Source organism: Mustela putorius, unplaced genomic scaffold (genome assembly GCF_011764305.1).
Source record: "Mustela putorius furo isolate JIRA1106 unplaced genomic scaffold, ASM1176430v1.1 tig00003846_pilon_pilon_pilon, whole genome shotgun sequence".
Taxonomy (NCBI): Eukaryota; Metazoa; Chordata; class Mammalia; order Carnivora; family Mustelidae; genus Mustela; species Mustela putorius.
Window position 1 is genome coordinate 8,038,266 of NW_025421999.1, and position 24,033 is coordinate 8,062,298.

The following is a 24,033-nucleotide window of genomic DNA, read 5'->3' on the forward strand; positions in this document are numbered from 1 at the left end:
GTACAAAATGAGACATCTTGGATTGAGTACGGGTATTAAGCTGAAAGAGGCAAAGCTAGTAAGCAGAACAAGGGGGATGAAAGTAAAGGGGTATTCATTCAGTTTTCCATCTTTTCTCTGTATAGTTTCTCCTTGTACACAAACACACCCAGGCATGTATTGGAACAAAAGATCCTAACAGGGCTCAAAGTAATTTTGTGCCAAAAACGTTAAAGGAATTACCATCCCGTATGAATGTTAAAATATCCATGTGATGAATCACCACATAATCATATAATGAAAAGAGGTCGTCTTTTTCAAATATGTTTTTCAAATATGCAGATCAATATGGTAGTTCTGTTTTTAGTTATCTTTAACAAGATAGCAACTATTAGGAAGCAAGTACAAAGCAAAGTGTGCCTTTTACAACTTTGGACTAAACTGAGACTCACAGTCTGGAATGAAGTGAGCCCAACAATCAAGTCTGGCTAATGGTCATGTTGAGCCAGACCAGAAAAGATCAACTAATCTGATCATCCAGAAAATAGAATTAAGTGGAGGTCATTGGGCATTTACTGGCAGTGGACAGTAAAGACAGAGTAAAAGCTCTGGAGTTAGTTAACAGGTCTAGATTTAAACTCTAGGCTTATGGGATGTGAGCAGCCATTTATAATTTGTAACCCTAAGATGTGTCTTCACCTCTATAAAGCCTTCTTCTTAGGCAGAAGACAGATTGTAATGCCTAATTTGGTTATTGTGAGAATTTAATGAATTAATGCATGTAAAGTTTTCAGCATAGCATTTAAGATATACTGGGCCCTCAATAAATAGTAACCCTCCCAAAAAAATTTCCCTTTAAATAATAGCTCCTTCTATCTACTAAAACGGGAGCTTAGACCTCTCCCCACAACGTTCACAAGACACAGTCCACTCTGTGTCTGGGGCAGCTGACCATGATTAGCCAAAAAGGGACAAACACGGTGTCTCTAGTCAACCCTGCTAAAAATGACACCGAATCTTCCTCTTCCTTCAGGAAGCCCAGGCACCTCAGACAACTGTAGAACGTGAAAGGAGTTAATGACTACCACGGTATGAAAAAAAACATTACTATGGAAGCTCATTTTTCTGCTTGTATTTTCTTTGAGCATGTTTAGGGCCTTGGGTGTGTAGACCTAGCCAGAGTCTAACACATCCTAGTTGGTTTTCTTTGCCTACTTGGAAAGCCCAGTAGATCTTATCACTCACCAGGTGGCAATTCTCACCTTGGTTCAGGCTGAGGTTGGGCTTAAGAGAACTGTAGGTGTAAGAGGAGAATTAGGGGATCACCCATCTCATAGCTCACACAGTGGGTATATTGAAGAAAGCAACTGGACATTGGGCTGAGGAAGTCTTGGCTTCTTGCTAGTGGTGGAGAAGTCCCTCAATATCTCTCAACTACAAAATGGTAATTCTTACTCGATAGGATTTGTGTGTGTATGTGTGTGTGGTGGTGGTGAAATTGCTTTAAAAATCAAGAAGAAGGGGCACCTGGGTGGCGCAGTGGGTTAAAGCCTCTGAACTTCGGCTCAGGTCATGATCTCAGGGTCCTGGAATCAAGCCCTGCATCCAGCTCTCTGCTCAGTGGGGAGCCTGCTTCCCTTCCTCTCTCTCTGCCTGCCTCTCTGCCTACTTGTGATCTCTATCTGTCAAATAAATAAAGTCTTTGAAAAAAAAATCATGAAGAAGTATACAAAAGAAAGGTTTCTATTCCAGGAGAGCTGAATTTGATGTGTAAATAAATATTAGGCTATATTCAATTTCAATATTAATAAAACCATCTCCACTTATGAATTCCAATATTGCTCTAAAATGAAATACTTTATTTTCATCCTGTGGGTCTCTGAAAATGTACTTTATGAAAATGTACTTTGTGGATAATATACATCACAAAGAGTTAGTAATTTTGTTATCTGATTTTAAATTAACATCATGATATTAGTTACAATCATCCTGTAAATGTATGAACTATTCTCCTTACTAAAATAGTAAGGAGTAGTATTGCTTAAGTTCAAGGAAGGGTAACACTGGAAATATCAAGTGCACAAATCCATTTTGAATTTAGGAAACCCAAAGACTCATATATGATAATATTCAGCCATATCATTTACTAACATGAGAGAAATAGGGCTTGGTTTTATAAAACCTACAATTTTGATATTTCTCCCTTACAATATAAGAAAATAAAATAATTGGAACTGATCTGACCTCTGTGGGCTTTTTTTAGTACTTTCTTTTTTTTTTTTCTTTTCTTCTTCTTTTTTTTTTTTTTTTTTTTTTACTTATCTATACTTCCTGATAGGCAGAGATGATGAAATAGTGGCCTATTAAAGGCAGAGAAGTTCCTATAAAAACCCACAAGTGGCGGTTTGACTTGTTTACTGCATGCTGGCTTGCAGGCAGTTATTCCAGGTATTATCTTTGCAGAAAAGAAAACTAAGTAGAAGATCATGGCTAGTTCCAACTGGGGATATGACGACAAAAACGGTAAAGTGCTTCTGCTTCATGTAGATCAAAATAATAGCTCATTGCTTTTCCCAACAAAAAAGGGTATAGAGCATTTAAAAAAATAAATAAAATAAAGTAACTATATAGTCATAGGTTAATGGTTAGAATGGCCTGACTTGAATAATTATAATAACTTTACATGTAATCTTAGCACTTGTCCTTTGGGATATGGTTGTCTATAAAATGCGTTCTCTGTCTCTTCCTCTCTCTCTCTATATATATAGAGAGAGTACTAATATATATACAGATATATTATATATATAGTATATGATATATTATAGAGAGAGTACTAATATATATATCTGTAATATATAACTATGTATATATGTACATATATTAATATACAACATATTTATGTTATATGTATATTAGAAATCTAGTACTAATAGTAAAATAGTTATAGTTTTGTTGACAAATATTTTATAGAAAAGATGCATTCTCAAATGTTGAATTTATATTAAGTTAAACAGAATACCATTTAAGGGGCGCCTGGGTGGCTCAGTGGGTTAAGCCACTGCCTTCGGCTCAGGTCATAATCTCGGGGTCCTGGGATCGAGTCCCGCATAGGGCTCTCTGCTTAGCAGGGAGCCTGCTTCCCTCTCTCTCTCTCTCTCTGCCTGCCTCTCCATCTACTTGTGATCTCTGTCTGTCAAATAAATAAAATCTTAAAAAAAAAAAAAGAATACCATTTAAGATACTTGAATAAATCATAATCTAATAAGCAAATGCTTAGTGGGAGTCATAAAACAGGGAGTCAAACATTTGATGAAGTTTTGATTGTATGCATGTGTTTGCCTTGGTAGGTCCTGAACAATGGGGCAAGCTGTATCCCATTGCAAATGGAAATAAGCAATCTCCCATTGATATTAAAACGAGCGAAACGAAACATGACACCTCTCTTAAACCTATCAGTATCTCCTATGATCCAGCCACGGCCAAAGAAATTATCAACGTGGGGCATTCTTTCCATGTAAACTATGAGGACAATGATAACCGATCAGGTGAGCGAAAAGACCCTTCTGATTATATTTTCTTTGACCCTACTAAGAAAATTTAAACAATAGGACTTTAAGAAACGTAAATGCCATCCTCAGTCTTCTGTCACATGCGTAGTGCATGTGTGTAAATTTGCTGCAATCTGGTGAAGCATTTTGGACTTCTGGAAAACCGCCAAGTGGTAAAGATGATTTTTGGAACTCCCAGCTTTGTCTTTTTTCAGCCCTTCTCATCCATGACACCATCCTATCTCTTCTGGTCTCTAATATCTTTATACTCACTTCATACTTTTTGAATAAACAGTATTTTTTCCAAGAATCTAATGCTCCATCATAGTGAATATAGAAACTGAAAAGGCAAATATTTTCTAATTGGAATGAGGATGGAGGAACACAGTAAGAAAGACAAATGGACTGAAGAATTTATTTTTTGTGTCCAGAAAAATGAGTCTATCACTGTAAAGTGCTTGGGTACCACTAAGAAAATGAGGCTTACATAAATCTTGCAAGATTTATTCTGTGCATAAGGACACTTAGCTATCTCCCCCTCCCCTGCTAGACTGTAGTGACTGAATTCTTCATACCCCAGGCTTAGCACATTTCCTGCTACATGGTAAGGTTTTCATAACTGTTTCTTGAAAAATTTACTAAATGACAATTTCATAAGACAGCTCTATTGACAAAAGGCAAAACTTGTTTTACCTCTTTCCTACAAGGTTCTGAGTCTGAATTTTAGGCAACTTGGGGGTATATCCATTTTTTAATATTAAATTAGATCTGGTGTTATGAGTGTTTAATTAATCATAAGATTACATAGACCCTGAAAATGACACAGTCATTCAATGTTGAAATTTTTAGAGTGACCCCATTGCCCCCCTGGCACTTTCTCTTTTTTCCTGCACAGGCATTCTCCACAAAGGTGTCAAGATACTCATTGTGTCCTGACTAGTTACTTGACTCGTTACAAAGTATGTCATGTGTAACTTGTTACTCAAAATAAATTATTAAAGATCTTAATGCATATTGTCTATATAGTCTTTGTTGAAAGAATGAATGAACTTGCACATTAAAGCAGATTCAAGGTAAGGCCGGTAAAACTATAATTCACTCACCTTCCCGTATACTTCCTTGGCAGCAGGGAAAGGTAAAATTAGGAGCACCTGGGTAACACAGTCAGTTAAGCATTCGACTCTTGATTTCAAATCAGGTCTTGATCTCTGGGTTTGTGAGTTCAAGCCCCATGTTGAGTTCCACACTGGATGTGGAGTTTACTTTAAAAAAAAAAGGAAAAAAGGAAACAATGAAATTACAACTCATGTGCTGAGAACTGTATATTATCAATGGAATGCTCAGAGACACACCGTACATATGAACACCATCATCATGGTTGTTGGGGGGAATCCAACAAGAAAAAACCTTGGCACTGGTGTTTGTTTTCAGTTCTACTTAATCCAATTTATTGTTGGTTTATGTTAAATGCAACAACAAGCAGGAGCTTATGATCATAAAACTAATAATGGTTCCTTTTTCTTCTAGTGCTGAGAGGTGGTCCTCTTTCTGAAACCTATAGGCTCTGTCAGTTCCATTTTCACTGGGGCAGCACAAATGACTATGGTTCTGAACATACAGTGGATGGAGTCAAATATTCTGGAGAGGTAATGTAACTTAGTAAGTGAGAAGAGATAAATGCACTGAGAATTACTTTCAGAAGCAGCTGCTTTATTACATAAGTCACCTTTATAATGGCTCCAAAGGAATGAGGATTCTCATCCCTATAAGGAATTCCCAGGCCCCATTAAAATCAAGCACACACATACCAAGTTTGGTAATAGAAGGGAATTTTTCATGTGAAAAAGGTAACCTGGAGTTGATGTCCTGAGCCCAGGAATCATCTGTCTTCAAAATGACACAAAAAACTGTTGTCTTAACATTAGGCTAGCCTCAAGAGGAGGTGCTGCTCTCCTTTAAAGCTCTAACTCTAAAGTAAACATAACATTTGCTTCTTATTCAAATGTTCAAGTTAGGACACACTGGTAGCATGGGTGTGGCCGGGCTGGAACACTTTAGTCAGACTCTACCAAGAGTGCAAGTTTAATCATAGGAATGGACACAGAGAGTAGCGTACACCTCAGTGAGGCTCTGAGGGTTCTTGCTGCCGGCCACCAACCTCCAGCCACTTGAATTGCCCTCCCGTGGAAGTCAGCGATCCCTCTCAAGACACTTTGTCTATATACACATACAAAAATCAAGAATATTTATATCAATCTATCAATAAAGCATCTGGGAGATTGAGAGAGAATTTTTGCTCTTTATATGTATGAATATTAAATATATATATATACATATATATGTATATATATATATACCCATATATACAGGTTGACTGTTTTTTAATTTTACAAAAACAAATGTATAATACATTGTGGTTTTGTGCCTCTTTTTCTACTTACCAATTTATCATAATCATTTTCCAAGTCAGTGGAGTTAATTCCACCTCATTCTTTTAATTCTCATTCTTTTAATTTTATTTCAATATATGAATATATTGGAATTTATTTAACTAGCCCCCACTGATGGACAATTACTATGCCCTTTGCTTTTTGTTTTATTGGTTTTTTACTTTTACCAGAATGTGCTTCAACAAATGCATCTGTACATATACCTTAAGCACTAGTGAAAGCACTTAAGTAGGGCAGATGTTTGTGTAAGAGGGATTGATAAGTTACAGCGTATGTGCATTTTTTTATTTTAATAGAAGATTTGGGAATTTTACACAAATGTAATTGGCTTTATGTTACATTGTAAAGCTTGGCTAATAACTTTTAATACTACATAAATCCATTAAATGTTTCTTCCCCTTTTTCCCTAAAAAATTGAAAGTAGACTAAAGTCAAATGGGTTGGGAGCCTAAATTAATACTACCTTTTTAGAGGCATATCTGGTTGCACCTAAGAAGTATCATCAGAAATCTCCTCACCTAATTTAAGAAAGATAAAAATAATCCCGGCTAGAGAAGAAAGGCACTTAGCCACAAAATTCAACATTCAACTGAGGACAGGAGGGAGGAGAGGAGAGGAGCAGGAGTTGGGGCAAAGGGAGGAGGAGGAGAGAGAAGGAAAAGCAAGAGAGAGAGAAGGAGAGAGAGAGCGAAAGAGATTAAGTAAGTGGTATGTGGAGAATTAATTAATTTAAAGTGATATGATTGACCAGATGATCACTTTACATTGGGAGGTCAGAAAAAGATTCTTTCAGAAGTGGCATTTGTGTTCAGCCCTAATTCAAGACAAAAGACTGTCATTGACAGATTATGGGGAGGGACATGCCAAAGAAAATCAGCAACCAATGCAAAGACTTCAAGTCGTGAACCAAGCAAAGAATTTTAATCTATGAGATGTGCTGAGAGATGGCTGTTGATAAGTGGGGAAAGTAAGAAATTAATGGTAACTATTGTACTTTTTGATTGAGCAATTAGGTAGATGGTAGTACCTTTCCACAGATGGGAAAATGAAACAGGTTTGGCAAGGAGGAAATCAAGAGTTGTACTTTGGCCCTACTAAGTTTGAGAACCCTGTTAGACATCCATGTGGGGATATCAAGAAGATAACAAGATGACAAACATACATATTGGATATTCATATGTAGAGTTCCATAAAGAGCTTAGGCTAAAGATAATGTCTTGACAGGTGTCTAGAGGTTCTTAAGAAAATGTGTTCTTGGCCAAGATTCCTAGACTGTCCAGGAATCCCTCCCTATAAAGTTGCTAAAAAAGAACCTCGCCTGACAGAAATTCTTTCAGATTTGTTGAAAGCTAGTTAGTTGGAATTCCTTGTCTTTCCATTCAAAAGAAATTTTTAAAAAGGAGTATATTGAATAGTTATGATATTTTGGGAAAAGAAATTTTACTCACTGGTTCCATGGAAGTTGCAAATTGCCTGCTCTACACAATGTCCGCAATCCTTCCACAAAGTGAGAAGATAACCTTTCCTATCCACTAGATAAATGTTCACATAAATGTTATCTAAGCCAAGACACATCTTCATACATTAACAAGTTAATTTATAATTTTTTGTCTTCACAGTGGTATAAATAACTAATTGACCACATTATCATTTTTAGCTTCACCTAGTTCACTGGAATTCTGCAAAGTACTCCAGCTTTGCTGAAGCTATCTCACAGGCTGATGGTTTGGCAATTATTGGTGTTTTGATGAAGGTGAGTTAGAGAGAGTTACAGAGCTCAGCTAACACTATTTCTTACCAATCAAATATCAAAATAGCATAAAATAAGGCAGAAAGATATCTGAGTCTTTCTTTTTAAAAATTTTCCATTTTATGGTATTTTGCTACAGTTTTCTCTTGGTCTTTCCCTTTTTAAGAGAGAATTAAGTTTTTCCGGTAGGGAAAGAATGGGAAGGTGAGTTTCTATTTTCTAAATTCCCTTTCCTGAACTTATTATCAAATTAATGTATCATTGGGGGAAAAATATTAAGAGGATTATTTTTCCATGAAGAAAGTTCAGTTAATGTTTCAAGTGGCAGATGTTACTTAAATTCTCTATGGGAGTGTCCCTGAAAAGTTTTGTAGGGAAGTTCTCATTAAATTGTGTATACTTGGATCCTCTTGAGTTCTATCCACAAAATCCCAATGTGCAGTTTTCCCCTCCCTCCCCCACCACTAACAAGCAACTGTTGGGCACCAGCAGCGTGTTCAGGAATTCAACTCAATTCTGACACTGTCTACACAGAGATAGCATTAGGTTTCCCAGGCTAAGGGTTCAGACTTGCAAAGGTTACAATTCCCCCACCCTACTTTAGATGTCATTCTCAAGCCCTGTTTGTTAGGTGCTCTTCTGCCTGACTGACTATAAGTCAGAGGTTCCTGAGACCTCTTCTTTGGGTTTGAAGAGGTTTGATTAATCTGCTAGCACAGCTCACAGAACTCAGAGAAACATTTTCTTACTAGATTACTAGTTAGTTATACAAGAATATAACAGCATTACCCAAATGGAAAAGATGCATAAGGAAAGGTAGGGGGACAGGCAAAGAGCTTCCTCGCCCTGCCCAGGCACACTGTTTTTCCTGTATCTCCCCAAATTCACCAATCTGGAAACTATATCCAGTTTTTGTGGGTTTTTATGGTGACTTCATTATTTACTCATTGTCAATTTACTCATTATTTACTCAATTGGCCATTGGCCATTGATTCAAGTTCTAGCCCCTATTCCCTCTCCCATCCCCAAAGGTCTGAGAGTGGAACTGAAAGTTCCAACCCTCTAATCACATGGTTGGTTCTCCTGGTGACCAGCCCTCATCCTCAGATTCAGTCCCTAAGTCCCCTAATTAACATAAGAGAAGACACCTTTATTGCTCCTCATCACTTAGGAAATCCTGAGGGCTCGGGAGCTCTGTGTCATAAACATGTTTCTTATTATAAATGTCACACTTAGGTGGCTAACTTTTGGAATTACAGTAATTCTAGTTAACCTTTATTGGACACTTACAACACATTATACACTGTACCAATTATAACTAATAAAACGGGCCAAAAGTAAGAGGTTGTATTTTTTGTCACAGTTTTGCTAAGTTCCTAGATTTTGACTTGTATATCCTTGAATATCTTGCCCATATTAAATTAAAACTGAGCTTTTTGTTTGCCACTTTCTCTGTGCTATGAAAAATGACACACAGAGAGCCATTTTAAAACGGAGCCATAATAACATTTCCAAGAGAACTGTCTTGCACACCCTGCTTTCTAAAACTTTGAACTGGGCCAAACGGCCAACATTCCAAGAAGTCAGCAAGAACAAGAATATCCCATTTGAGAGATCTGATAAGACTGAACTTTTGCATAGTGCTCACTTCACATGACCCATCAGTGAAGTACGGATGCCGTCCTGTTTGTCAACACCAATGAACTCCTCTCAAAACCACTGACATGATCTCCCTTTTCTTCTATAAAATCCTTGAGTCTGTGTCCTGTAATTGGAATGTTATTTGGCTTTCTACCCCAACATGTGCACCACGAATTGCAGTTCTTTGCTCTTAAATAAACACTTTGCCTCTTGAGCTGGTTTCTTGTTTTTAGGTTGACAGGGATTACATGTTATGAACAATTTATAGAGGACAAGGGCCCACAAGGACATACACCCAGCAAAATTCCTTCTCCTAAAACAGTGATAAAATACCTTACCTTTCTTCAGTTACTGTTTTTAATTGAAAAAAAATTAGCTAAACATAGTTTGACTTTATAACAATATCTAACTCACATTTTATTTATTTTTTTAATCTTCAGGTTGATCGGGCCAACCCAAGACTGCAGAAAGTACTTGATGCCCTAAACGCAGTTAAAACCAAGGTCAATAGACTAGATATATCGGTTTAAAACAGAGAATAAGAGTTCACAGAACTATTGAAATCATTTGATTATATATTTGACGTGGGGAGTAGGAAGACTAGAGCAAAAGTTACCAATTTGAAAAATCAAGGTACTACTAGATATTACTTGCTTCTGAGAAGGTCTCTCACTCAGATATTTGTTTTGTTTTATACTTTTCTTTTTCCCAGTTTTTTTTAATCTATTTTAGCAGCATGAAATTTGGAGAACAGGTTCCATAGCCATTCAAATTTTCTTTAAAAAACATATCTAACTAAAATGTGACTTTTTTTCCCATTTCACAAAGAAAATGATCTCTGCTTCTTTAGCAGTACAAAAAATGCAGGAGTTAAGGGTATTATTCTGAGATATAATTAATAGGCCACACATAAACAATCAAAAAAGAATATAAGAATAAATAGAAGAGGGCTAAAACTTAACCAATAAGCATGTCAATAACAGATTTGTCACTGGAACAGTATCTGACTTCATTCCTAAAAAACAATAAGGGTTTTATTTTGGAAATGAAATATCTTTTAGAGAGAATAGATTATTTAAAAACTATCTAACCTTTGTTTATGTTCCACCAAATGAGGAAGAAAGAAGATTATTTGGCCAAATGTCAGTGTTGCAAATTTTCAGTCTTCTACTACTTTTTTTTAAAGATTTTATTTATTTATTTGACAGACAGAGATCACAAGTAGGCAGAGAGGCAGGCGGAGAGCGGGGGGAAGCAAGCTTCCCACTGAGCAGAGAGCCCAATGCAGAGCTCCATTCCAGGACCCTGGCATCATGATCTGAGCCAAAGGCAGAGGCTTTAACCCACTGAGCCACCCAGGCACCCCAGTCTTCTATTACTTTTATTGTTCATATTTTCAAGCACATCAGTATATACTATATAGTAGAAAAATTAATTTAAGTCCTAGCTAAAATCTCAAGACAGTGTATATGCCGAAATAATATAACACAGACATCGTATATGTATATGATGTATTTTATATCATGGTATAATTATATTACTTTTCTTTTTTCCTCCAGAACAAACGAGCCCCATTCACAAATTTTGACCCATCTACTCTCCTTCCTTCATCCCTGGATTATTGGACCTACTCTGGCTCTCTGACTCATCCTCCCCTTTATGAGAGTGTGACCTGGATCATCTGCAAGGACAGCATCAGTATCAGCCCAGAGCAGGTAGAACATCAAAGGTGGAAGAGTGGGAACTAGAAGTGCAAAACACTAACACCACTTCAGTTCCTAGTATTAATGGGGGACGTCATGATTTCAAATAGATTTTTGAGGAGTTTGTTTTCCATTCCTACTGAAAAAAGATTCACTTCTGACATAAGTCTGTTAAAGAATAATAAAGAAATGTGCATTGTAATACTGCTTTTTACTTGATATAGAAAAAAACAATGAGATTCTGAAGTCCTACTATCTTTTACACCTTATTAAGGAAAAATCCAACTCTGTTGAGTGTCATCCTAAAAGTTTCAGAAACAAAGAAAAGATTGTCACAGGACCTTCTACTAAGAATTTGGGGAACTATGCCTCACAACGCTCATACCCTGAGAGCTGACAAAGGGTTTTTTTGTTGTTGTTGTTCTTTTTTTGAAGCTTTAGTTATTAACTCTCCAAGAAGATATGTCTTTAATTATAGTTTATAATTATATTAATAACTACCATTGATGGAGCAACTCCCTTCATTAGGTGCCTTACCTAGGTTTTGTCAACCAATTCTCATAACAAACCTATAGGACAGGCAATGAATGTAGCCCACTGGTAATGGCCGCTTACTGAGTGTATGCTGCATGGTGAGTACCATTCGGAGAACTTTTTACGCACTAACCAATTTAATCTTCACAACAACCCAAGGCAAATAGCTGATAGTGTTTAATATTTTTTCCTATTAGCTATTTAGGGAGTCTGCTTCGTACTGCACTATCCATATAAAATCTTACCTATATTAAACCTATACTTAGTATTGAAATGTTGAGGCCATGCCAGGTTTTTTTCAGGTGCAATCATTATTTTCAATTTTGATGGAGCCAGTGATTTTTCTTTTTACATCTCCATAGTTTTATAAGCCAGTTGTTGTATTTGTGGATCTCTTAAAAATCTGTCTATATTAAATGACAGGTTTTTTGATAAGGTGACGTCTTAAGTAAAAGGTAGGAATATATTTTGGGTGGCAAAGTGATTATCGTAAGAGTTGATAAGTTATCACACATTGTGGTCCACAAAATAAGCCTTCAGCCATAGCTTAAGTCACTCTAAATAGGCTAGATTTTTAGCAGAATAGGACATAAATGGTGAGAACAAACTGATGGTTGCCGGATGGGAAGGAGTTAGGGATGGGCATAATAGATGAAAGGGAGTGGGAGGTACAGTTATGAAATGAGTAAGTTATGGGAATAAAAGGCACAGCACAGTGAAAACAGGCAATGTTATTGTAATTTTATCATACGGAAACTGAGGTAACAAGCGGAATGTCACTCCCCCAAAGTAGCCCAGTTGATATTCTGAAAAAGTTGGTGTTCTATTCCAGCCCATCATTAATAATCTAAACCAAATACCTAGTTCAAATAAATGTGAAGGTATTTTTTTACTTCCTCCCTTCCCCCTGGTGAGACCGTTGCAATGAGCAACTCCGTTTTCTAAAAATCAGTGCATTAATAATACTGGAAATAAAGTGTTCTGTGTAACTTTAATAACCTTTGATTCTTTAAATATTTCATCCTCCCTCCCAGCTGGCACAGTTCCGAAGCCTTCTATCAACTGTTGAAGGTGACAAAGCTGTCCCCATTCATCACAACAACCGGCCACCCCAGCCTCTGAACAGCAGAGTAGTGAGAGCTTCATTCTGATGGGACCAGGAAGGAACTTCTTACTCCAGGAACACTGCCCTGCTTCGGACATAACCCAGTAAAGCAGTTTTTAAGAAACGCATTCATTTCAATACTAGCAAGGCAGCATAGCTGCAAATTCAATCTGTAGAGCAAAGTTTTAATTTTTATTCTTAATGTTTAATTCAAATAATAATCCATAAGCTTGTAAAACTTGTCCTTAAATTCAAGTTTATTTTTGTGGAATTCTTTATAATTACAATTAAATTATACGAAATAATTTCTTAGTGATTTGTATCTGTTTCCATTTTATTGAACCAGTAAAATAGCTTTATCCCTTTCTTGTCTGGTATGTACTCTATTTTTTTAAATGTTAAATAATCAGTGGCCCATGTACATTCCAAAAATCTTAAGTGCCTTATTTGTAATATCATTTTGCCTTAAATGTAATAACCTAAGAGTAGCTTGAGATGAAATATTGAGAAATTAATTTTCTTACTCTTGAAGGCAGCTATACAGCTAAGATTGCAACTGTAATTAATATTATTACACTGGCCCAATATCATCTGTGTTCTCTGTGATAAAAATGGTATCTTACATGGGAAGATGTTGCTTCTGGTTATTGCTTCCACTTTCCCTCCTCCCATTAGCAAAGCCAATGGTCCCCCCCCCCCATTATTATAACAAGTTAGCTTGACTAGAGAATCTATAATGAAGAAGCTGAAGAATATTCACCAGAGAATGGTTTATAAAAATGATAGAGTCATTTGGACTTAGAATCATATAAAAACATCATATAATCTTTTAGTCAGAGGTGCCCTTAACCTGAAGTCAGTTGTTTCTGAAGTCATATCTACATCCAAAATTTAAATCTTGGGTCTTGTGTCTTGTGTGTCGTCTTGTGATTTAGTTTAGTTTCCTCCTCCCTGACTAAATATAAGATATCATATTAGAGACCAGAGCAGTAAACATTCCAATATCTTAGTGTTGTCTAATGTTACGTAATCAGTCAAAACTTCTCAATAAACATAAACATAGTTTAAAAAGACAGATCAAGCAGGTTCTTCATTGCTCTGAAGAAGCCTTTCTATAAAGGTTGTATTAAAACCATACTAAAAGACTTCTTTTGAATTTTTGGTCTGGGGCCCAGAATTTAAAGAATCCTATTTATTGAAATGTAATAGATCCAAACAATACTTGTGCCCTGCTCCCATAAGCATCATATAAATAGGAAATACTTTCTTTGCAAAAGTCATTTGTGTATATTACCATATATTTGCCAGATACTGAAAAAGCCTGAAACAGTTACACGGGTCCTATGATCTTCTCATTTCACATGAGTCACATTGAAAGGACTTTAATTCTAAAGTTATCAAGAATCATCATGAGAGCCAAAGAAAGAGTGGTATGATTTTAATTTGAGACATGTATCTGCATAAGATATAAAAGGTATAAAAAATTTTTACAAAAAGATACCTGCAAAATATAGCCACTCAAGGCACACAGTGTTTGAAATATTTTCTAGAAAGAAATTGAGCAACTTAAAAAAACAAATTTCACAACAGGGAGGGGCCTGAAAAATACTTAAATTCATCACCCATATATATATGTATATTTTTAAGAAAGTTAAAATGGATTCTTGAATTTAAATATAAATCTCTAAGTCATGCTATGGAGAAGACAACAAAGTGACAGAAGATATATGATGACCATCAAACTTTTCCCTAAGCTGAATGCCAACTGGGGAGCATGTTTCCCCTTACTTCTTCTGCCAGAATTTCATTTATTTGGCAGAACTCACGAGGTGCATTATGGGGGCTTTCCATGTGTCTCTGAAGTAGCCGATGAAAACAGCTGCTGAGATACGTGGACAAGACATTGGATCATCTGAGAAAGCAACTCGTATGTTTCTTTGACTCACCCTCCTGCTCTGAGCCCTCTTCCCTTGCCAACATAGGTAAAAGATTTGAACATCCTTCAGGGATTTTCTGATTTTTCCATGACGTTTGGCAGCTGACCTTCTTCCAGTCATCCAGAATGACAATGACAGCTGAAAGGCGCAGCACCAGGCTCAAGGGTAAAAAGGTGCATCTACTCCCTGCCATTTTCTGTCTTATGCATCCCAACATTCCTACCCTTGCTTTCAGAAATGTTGTGCTGAACACTGATGGCATCCTTTTGCTGATTTGTGAGTCCAAGATATTTTCCAAAGTGTTCATTTCTGTATGTTTTGGAAAATAACTCTAAGAACATTAAATTCATCAAGGGCAGAATTAGGGAAAGTGAAAGGAAAGGAAACAAACATATTCTTTAAATTTAATTTTGTACATGACTCAAAGGAAGAAATTTCTATTTCTTATAACACTTGTTACACTATATCCAGTGGTTCCTCACCATTTTGTGGTCACAGATTCTATGAATATGTAAGTAAAGCAATGAAACTTCTCTCTACCTCCCCTGAAAATGTAAATAATTAGGTACAATCAAAATTTAGCATGGAGTTTCAGAGTACTTAGAAACTCAACCCCTTTCTCCTTTTGCCGTTACAAAGTCAATCCTAGACCACCGAGAGGATTCTGGCTCTAAACGACAAAAATAAGTTGAACTACAATCGGACTCCAGGTCTCTCGATCTTGCTTCCTATTTTAACATTTATTCTTGCTTTTCTATGTAATTCTTTATAGGAGGTTTCTAGATGGAATGAGTTATATATCTAGTATAGTTCATGAATTATCTTTTTGTTGTTTTTCTCTTTTACAAATATTATGTGGAGTTGGTATAGGGTCCCATTGCAGAAGAGATATAAAATAATAAAAAAGAAAGAGAAATTAAACTTTAGTGAATTGTTTCATTTATTAGTGGGTAAACTAACAAAAGCTTACATGTGAGAGTACAAAAGGCGTAGAAAATTCAATTGAAGATCTCATCAGATTAATAATAAGCCCGATCTCTCTGAAAGTCATCAGCATTCTTTGTATCTAAGGCCTTTAACACATATAGAAATACTTATTTCATGAGCATAAACTTGATGATTAACCATAAATAACAAATGTTTATTTATATACTGTTCTCGGTGAGACACTGTATTAGGATTTCCTCATTACTCTTACTAGATTTGGTTGTTTTCAATCTCAGTAGGTAGGCAGAGACAGACACATATAGATATAAATGAATAAATGCGTTATTGCAAGACTGGTCTACTTTGACAAAATAGAAATGCAGATATTTAATCTACTACAAGAATACGGTTCATTATATGGACATATTTATAAAGCTAAGGAGAATACATATAAAATAAAAGAGATTTGAATAGATATATACCATGTTTAAAGCAAGTTAGGAGAAATGACCATAAGCATTCTTGCTTACAAATCTTGATTTCAATAGAGAAGTTACTCATGGGAATAACTTAGAGGCTTAAAGGTATGTATGTGTCTACTCTCACACAGATCAAATTGGTGGTTGCCAGCTGAGAGAGGGGCAAGGGGATGGCCAAAGAGGTGAAGGGGATTAAGAGGAGCAAACTTCCAGTTATAAAATAAATAAGTCATGAGGTCGTAATACACAGCATAGAGACTATAGTCAATAACTTTGTAATAACGTTACCTATGACAGATAGAAACTAGACTTATCGAGATGATCAATTTGTAATGTACAAAAATATCAGATCACTGTGTTGTACACCTGAAACTAATATAACATTGTATGTCAGTTATAATTCAATTAAAATTAAAGCATAAAAAAGAATAAAGCCCTAAACTAGGGGAAAATGATACTCAATTAAAATTAAAGCATTAAAAAGAATAAAGCCCTAAACTAGGGGAAAAAAATACAAGCATACTCACATCTTGTATCTTTACAAGTATCTTTAGTATCTTCATACTAAGAGTGAACTGATGGACAAAAAGGTCATGTTTGAAGGTGTTAGAATGCTCCCAACACTAGTGCCCTTGCTAGAAGTTTATCACAATGGCATCTGGGATGTTAATGCCTTTGCTATGAGAAGTAGAAATAGCAATTATGTGAGAGAGGAGTAGTATTTAAGTGGCATTGGTTTTTTTCCCCTCAAAGACTAGAGAATATGCTTTTTTCAAATCATTAATAAGTATTTTAATACCCTTTAGAGGCAGACACATGTTAAGCTATTTGGATGTGTTATTTTTCCAGCATGTTAACAGATGACCTAAATTATCAGCAAAATCAAACATGCACGACAGAATCACATCAGGCAGGAATAATATTTAGCTACTTCAGAAAAAAAAGACCCTTATCCATACATCACAATAAATTCAAGGTGATTAAATTTTTCAGTGAATTCCATATATTAGAAAAATAGGTAAATATTTCAATACCTGATTGAAGAACCTTCAAAACACCAAAAGTAGAAACCAAGAAATAACAGAATAGTTGATTGAACTATGAAAAACCTTAAAATATCTGGGCCCCTGGGTAGCTCAGTTGGTTAAGCAACTGCCTTTGGCTCAGGTCATGATCCCAGAGTGCTAGGATCGAGTCCTGCATCGGGCTCCCAGCTCCGATGTCCAGGATGTCTACTTCTCCCTTGGACTTTCTCCCCTCTCATGCTCTCTCTTACTGTCTCTCTCTCTAATAAATAAATAAAATCTTTGAAAAAAATTAAATATCTAGGTAACTAACAATAGTAAAAAAAAAAATAAAATTAATGAAAATAAAAATGACAAGTGGGAGGGTGCACCTGGGTGGCTCACTCAGTTAAGTGACTGCCTTCAGCTCAGGTCATGATCCCAGGGTACTGTATCGAGCCCCACATCAAGCTCCCTGCTCAGCAGAGAGGCTGCTTCTTCCTCTCCCTCTGCCCCTCACTCTAGCTCTCTCTCAAACTCTCTCTTTCTCTTATAAATAAATAAAGCCTTTTTTTTAAAGACAAATGGGGGAATTTTTTCAGTGTAATGTTATCCAAAGGAACAACAGCCTTGCCATAGAAAAAGCTCTCATACATTAAGATAAAAATTAAATTCCCAAGAGAAAATGGAAGATAGGAATGAGCAATCAGTAAAGAAAAGACATGATCAATAAATACATGAAAACTTCTCAATCTTAGTAATCACAGAACTACAGAACAAAACCATACTCTCTGATTCTTGTTGTTGTTGTTTTTTTTAAGATTTTATTTATTTATTTGACAGAGAGAGAGAGAGAGAGCACAAGCAGGGGGAGCATTGGCCAGAGATAGAGGGAAAATTAGGTTCCCCAATGATCAGGGAGCCCAATGTGGGGATCGATCCCAGGGCCCTGGGATCATGACCTAAGCCAAAGGCAGATGCTTAACTGACCGAGTCACCCAGGTGCCCAACACTCTCTGATTCTTTACATATAAAATTAGTAAATACTTTTTAAATAATACATAGTGTTGTCAACAATGCAAGGAACTAAAAACTGTCATACGTTGTTGGGAAGAGCATAAAGTAGTGCAGTCTGTTCATGAACAATGCTAAAGCTGTGTTCCAGAACAAATATTATCAAAAATCATGTGGGGTGCCTGGGTGGCTCAGTCCATTAAGCATTTGACTCTTGATCTCAGCTCAGGTCTTGATCTCAGGGTCATGAGTTCAAGCCCCATGCTGGCTCCATGCTAGGTGTAGGGACCACTTAAAAAAATAAATAAATAAAAACCACTGGGGCGCCTGGGTGGCTCAGTGGGTTAAAGCCTCTGCCCTCAGCTCAGGTCATGATCCCAGGGTCCTGGGATCGAGCCCCATATTAGGCTCTCTCCTCTGTGGGCAGCCTGCTTCCTCCTCTCTCTCTCTGCCTGCCTCTCTGCCTACTTGTGATCTCTGTCTGTCAAATAAATAAATAAAATCTTTAAAAAAAATTAAAAAATAAAAACCATGTAATGAAACACTAGGTTCAATGTAGAGAAGGAGAGTTAAATGGTAGAATTCCCACAGCTGGTTACAAGCCTTCCCTAGCACGGAGTGCCCCACAGAACACTATGCGGGCATCTCCCCACACTCTTCTTATTTTGTCTTGTTTCATAATTCTTAACTACCTGATTGAGCTCTTCCTTCAGACTATAAACACTACAAAAAACAAGTGAAAAGAAAAAAAAAAGCAGGAAGGCAGTGATCCATCTTATCACTCATCTTTGTATCTCTTTGAAGAACTCAAAAAGTTAGAGGATATAATGAGTGCTTTGTGTATTTGACTTGAACCCAGATGTAGCTATTCTGACTATAAAAAAAAAATAATACATTGTCTCAGAAAATTAAGCACAATCAGTCTAACAGCAGTTTCTGGTTTGTATGCAGGGAAAAAATCACAAACAATAAATAATTATCACAGACATTTGAAAAATGATACTCTAATTCTATTCTTATTTATTATTTCAAATGTATACTAAGTAGTTCATACGGATAGCACAACACTTATGCACTTTGGTTTTATAATTCCTTTATTTCTTCAGTCATTTGCTAAGTATTTACCACTCAAAGAGCACTATGCCAATGTTACTAGGAATACAGAAATAGATAAAAATAGACCCCATCACAGAGGAGATAATCTATTGGCAGACATACCCATGTCAATAACTGTAAACCAAAATAGAATTAAATTTATACTGATATACACGTGATCAAATGCTATAGGAAGGCAGAGGGAAAAAGGATTTAATCTTAACTTCTTCTTGCTATTTATCCAGCAAGGTTTTCCTACCCATGTATGAGCTACAAATTTACTTGTCTTTCAGGACACAACCCACCTACTTCAACAAGTTGGAGCCTGATAGTAGGGTTTGAAATCTATCATCAACCTTGTGTCCTGATATGAAGAATATACTAGGAGAATAGTGAAATTCAGTGGAAAGCCGTCTTGATTTCAAAGCAAAATATGTAAGAGTAAAGGCAGCAGACAAAAAATAATAGACCTCACAAAGCACAAGATAATGGCATTTCCTAAAGAAATCCGGGACCATTTGGGAAATCCAGAATGTGGTCACAAAATCAAAGCTGAAGTTGAGAAGCCAGGCTTCCGTTCCTGGGTAAAGTGAAAAATGGCTAAGTGCGACTTGCGGTCTGTCCATATCTTGGGGAAAGTGGGCTATGGATGCCTAGACCCAGACACAGAGCCCAGGCAGAAGCAGCAGTTACAAGAACCAAAGCACATACTAGCAACAGTGGCCCGGAGTAGGTGTGGAGACCCAGGTTAAGGCAGGACTTCTCCCTCGATTTAAAGTCATAGTAAGTTTTAAGGTGCCTGTGTGGCTCAGTAGGTTAAACATCTGTCTTCAGCTAATGGCATGATCTCCAGGAGCTGAGATCGAGCCCCACATCACGCTTCCTGCTCAGATGTCAGTCTACTTCTCTCCCTCTTCCTCGGCCCCTCCCCACCGCTTGTTCTGGGACACCTGGGTGGCTCAGTGGGTTAAAGCCTCTGCCTTTGGCTCAGGTCATGATCCCAGGGTCCTGGGATTGAGCCCCACATCAGGCTCTCTGCTCAGCAGGGAGCCTGCTTCTCTCTCTCCCCCTCTCTCTCTCTCTCTCTGCCTGCCTCTCTGCCTATTTGTGATCTCTGTCTGTCAAATAAATAAATAAAATCTCAAATAAAAAATAAAGTCAGGGTAAGTTTTAGAGACAAGCAGGACTGAGCATCAGGGGGGCCAGTGGACCCAGCTCTGATGAAAAAACAGATATAAGAAGCATGAATTAAAAGGGACCTTTAAAGAGAAAAACAGCACGATCCCCATTGTCGGCAACTGTCCAATTTCCAAATTTTCAAGCTACATTTGTTATAAATCTGTCCCCAATCAGTTTTGAAAGGTTACCCGAAGTCAAATAAAGCACAACCAAACAACAACAAAAAAGTTATTTTAGGTTAAACTTGATTTGCAAATAAATGAGTCAGCACTTTAAAGAACAAAGGGAGCATTCTATAAACTTACAGTCTACTCAGAAAACTCAAGGATTCCAAACGTTTCCCACTGGGCAAAGTAGACACAGAATCCAACTGAAGGGCAGTGTGGTATATACAGAAAACTTGTTAATGAGCTATATAGATTATAACCCAACCGTCTATGACCTGATGGAACTGTGAAATAAGCCAAGAAACGGCTCCTATTGGAAATGAACATCGTTGTGTTCTGAGAACTGAGAACTTGATATGTCTATCTTTGGTATCAATCTTTCTCTGGTAAGAATGTACTCACTTTGCAATTCCAAGTATTAAAACAATATATTCAAATTAATTCACAGTTAAACAAAGGCATGTGATAGTGCAGTTAAAATGCTGGAGGCATTGGAAACAGGAATACAACTCACTTCAGCAAACATTTAAACAACTACAATGTTCTAAGTCCTCCTGTCCATCCAGCTTCTTGCCACTTTCCTAGTCTCTCTCAACTTCTCTCATTTCCATTACCACTACCCCAACTTTGTTTGGGTAAGCATTATTCCTCCCTGGGATAATTGCTATCCTATTTGCTACGTTCTTGCCCTTCTCCAAACATGGACTCAATCTAAACCAATTCCTCCCTTGTAAAAACCCTTTAATGTTCCTCCTTGTTTTTTTGTTTTTGTTTTGTTTTGTTTTAAGATTTTATTTATTTATTTGACAGACAGAGATCACAAGTAGGCAGAGAGGCAGGCAGAGAGAGAGGAGGAAGCAGGCTCCCCGCGGAGCAGAGAGCCTGATGTGGGGCTCCATCCCAGAACCCTGGGATCATGACCTGAGCCAAAGACAGAGGCTTAACCCACTGAGCTACCCAGGTGCCCCTCCTCCTTGTTTTAAGATAAACACCTAATGGCTCTTAAGACGTGTGTGATGTGTCCTCACTTATCTCTTATAAGTGAGTGAACCTCAGGGTGAACCTCCACCTCTCCCCTCAAGCCGCCTGTGTTCTAGCCATGCAGACATGTCTGCAGTTGACTGAGCAGGCTATACTACTAAGTGCCTCAGTGCCTTTGCATATGCTGTCAGTGAAGTGTCCCATAGTGCTCATCTCCTTCAAGACTCAACCAAATATCTGTCTCATATAAAAATTCCTTGGTCCTGGAGCTAGTAGTTACACAGTATTACCCTAAGACCAAAGCAAGAAGGACACTGCACTTTGGAGGACCTCATACATCAGAAACACAAAAATAAATTTATGAAAGAACATATGGACACCTCTTTCTCTCAGGGTCTGGTGTTTAGCACCAGCAGAGCAAGACTTATAACCCTAAATATCTATTCCATGACTCGTGATTCAGACTCCACAGAAATACATCTTTATATCTCTAGCTGTACGTCCTTGAAACAAAAGGCAACTGCAGCTGGGCCACATAAATGTTTGTTGGTCAGGCCACTGCTGATGTGGGAGACAGACCCTGCTGTAGGGTGTGGGGAGAATTTGAGCAGTGATCGTGTTTAGGCAAGAGAAGGCCAACAATAATCATGCTTTTCAAATAGCATATGCACAACAGATTCTTGCAACACAAACCATTATTCCCAATAGAGCCAAATACCCATTTTCTTGTTTGTGTATGTGCTCAAATTTATGGTTCCAGAGCTGCTCAGGAATTAGCAAGGATCCACAACAGCTACACATGGCCACTGAGGAACATTCTGCAACCTTTAACAATTCACATTACTCTTACATTTGTATATAAATAGATGAACATGTGTGACTCATCAATCCAATGTGCTACTACATGGGCATTGGTAACTAGAATTGAGAATCATTTTATTTGTATAAAACATTTAACATACTTTAGGATGACCTAAAGGGTATCATGCTAAGTGAAATAAGTCAGACAGAAAAAGACAAACATCATAGGATTTCACTTTAAGTGGAATCTAAAAAAAAAAAAAGCAGGGGTGCCTGGGTGGCTCAGTGAGTTAAAGCCTCTCCTTCAGCTCAGGTCATGATCCCAGGGTCCTGGGATCAAGTCCCACATTGGGCTCTCTGCTCAGCAGGGAACCTGCTTCCCCCTCTCTCTCTGCCTGCCTCTCTGCCTCCTTGTGATCTCTGTCAAATAAATAAATAAAATCTTTTAAAAAAATAAATAAATAAAAATAAAAAACAAAGCAAATGAATAAACAAACAGAACGCAGAATCAGACCTATTAATATAGAGAATGAACTGATGGTTTCTAGAGGGGAGGGAGATGGGGGGGATGGGCAAAATAGATGAAGGGTGGTGGGAGACTCAGGCTTCCAGTTTTGGAAGGAATAAGCCATGGAAATAAAAAGTACAGCATGGGGAATATGGTCAATGAGATTGTAATAGCTTTGCATAATGACAGATGGTATAACTACTCTTGTGGTGAACATAGCATAACATGTAAAGTTGTTGAATCACTATGTTGTATAACTGAAACTAATGTAATATTATGTGTCAAATATGGTCAAAAAATATATATATTCAATACAGTTTAAATATTCAAGAAATTGAATTATAAGTTTCAGCTTTAATTTTTTAAAAATTTTAATGTTTTATTTTGTATTTTATTTTAATAACTGAATATTTTATATAAAGAGAACTTTTAGAAAAAATATAAAAATAATTTAACTTTGGCACATTTGTTTTTATTTACAATTTGATGAAAATATGTTCAAATTTTATAAACTTTTGAGTAGGCATCTATTTAGATACTTAGGTTACTACTATTAATAATATATGGGGTCACCTAGGTGGCTCAGTGGGTTAAAGCCTCTGCCTTTGGCACAGGTCCTGATCCCGGGGTCCTGGGATCGAGCCCCGCATCGGGCTCTCTGCTCAGCAGGGAGCCTGCTTCCTCCTCTCTCTCTGCCTGCCTCTCTGCCTACTTGTGATCTCTATCTGTCAAATAAATAAATAAAATCTTTAAAAAATAATATATAAGTTATATGAAAATCTTGATTATAAAGTCATAATTAGTTATTTTAATAACACTAAGGTCAGAAAAATATATTTATGGGTAAATGAATTTTATTTATGAATTATGCTTATTGTTATTTTATTACTTACCCAAACCTTGCTAGCCTTTCAATGGGATACACTGACATGTCCATGAATATTTAAATTCAGTTGTCTTTGATATCGTACCAGCCCTTAGTAATAAAAAATGCACATACTTTCAATTTTGTCATTATAAGAATATCTTTGTGACATTTGATTTATAATGTTTAGATATTTGAACATATGGAATGTGGACCTTCATTTGTACCTCCTCCCAAGTCCTCCAAGCGTTAATAATGAGCCAGAGGCTCCCACAGCTACTGAACTTATGTCTCTTATGGAGGTACAACATTGTATTGTCATTATCTGTTCACAGTTTTTTTGTTAACCACCAACCGATGATCTCA

General features: G+C 36.9%; 1 protein-coding gene across 1 annotated transcript; it reads left to right on the forward strand.

The window, feature by feature from the left end:
- The first annotated feature begins 2,378 nt into the window (after positions 1-2,378).
- On the forward strand, positions 2,379-13,340 carry LOC101680738 (carbonic anhydrase 1). Its single transcript, XM_004766962.2, has 7 exons — positions 2,379-2,502; positions 3,327-3,524; positions 5,055-5,173; positions 7,635-7,730; positions 9,809-9,871; positions 10,928-11,083; positions 12,640-13,340. The coding sequence occupies exons 1-7, from the start codon at positions 2,466-2,468 to the stop codon at positions 12,754-12,756; spliced, it is 786 nt and encodes a 261-aa protein (XP_004767019.1). The 5' UTR covers positions 2,379-2,465; the 3' UTR covers positions 12,757-13,340.
- Positions 13,341-24,033: the final 10,693 nt, after the last annotated feature.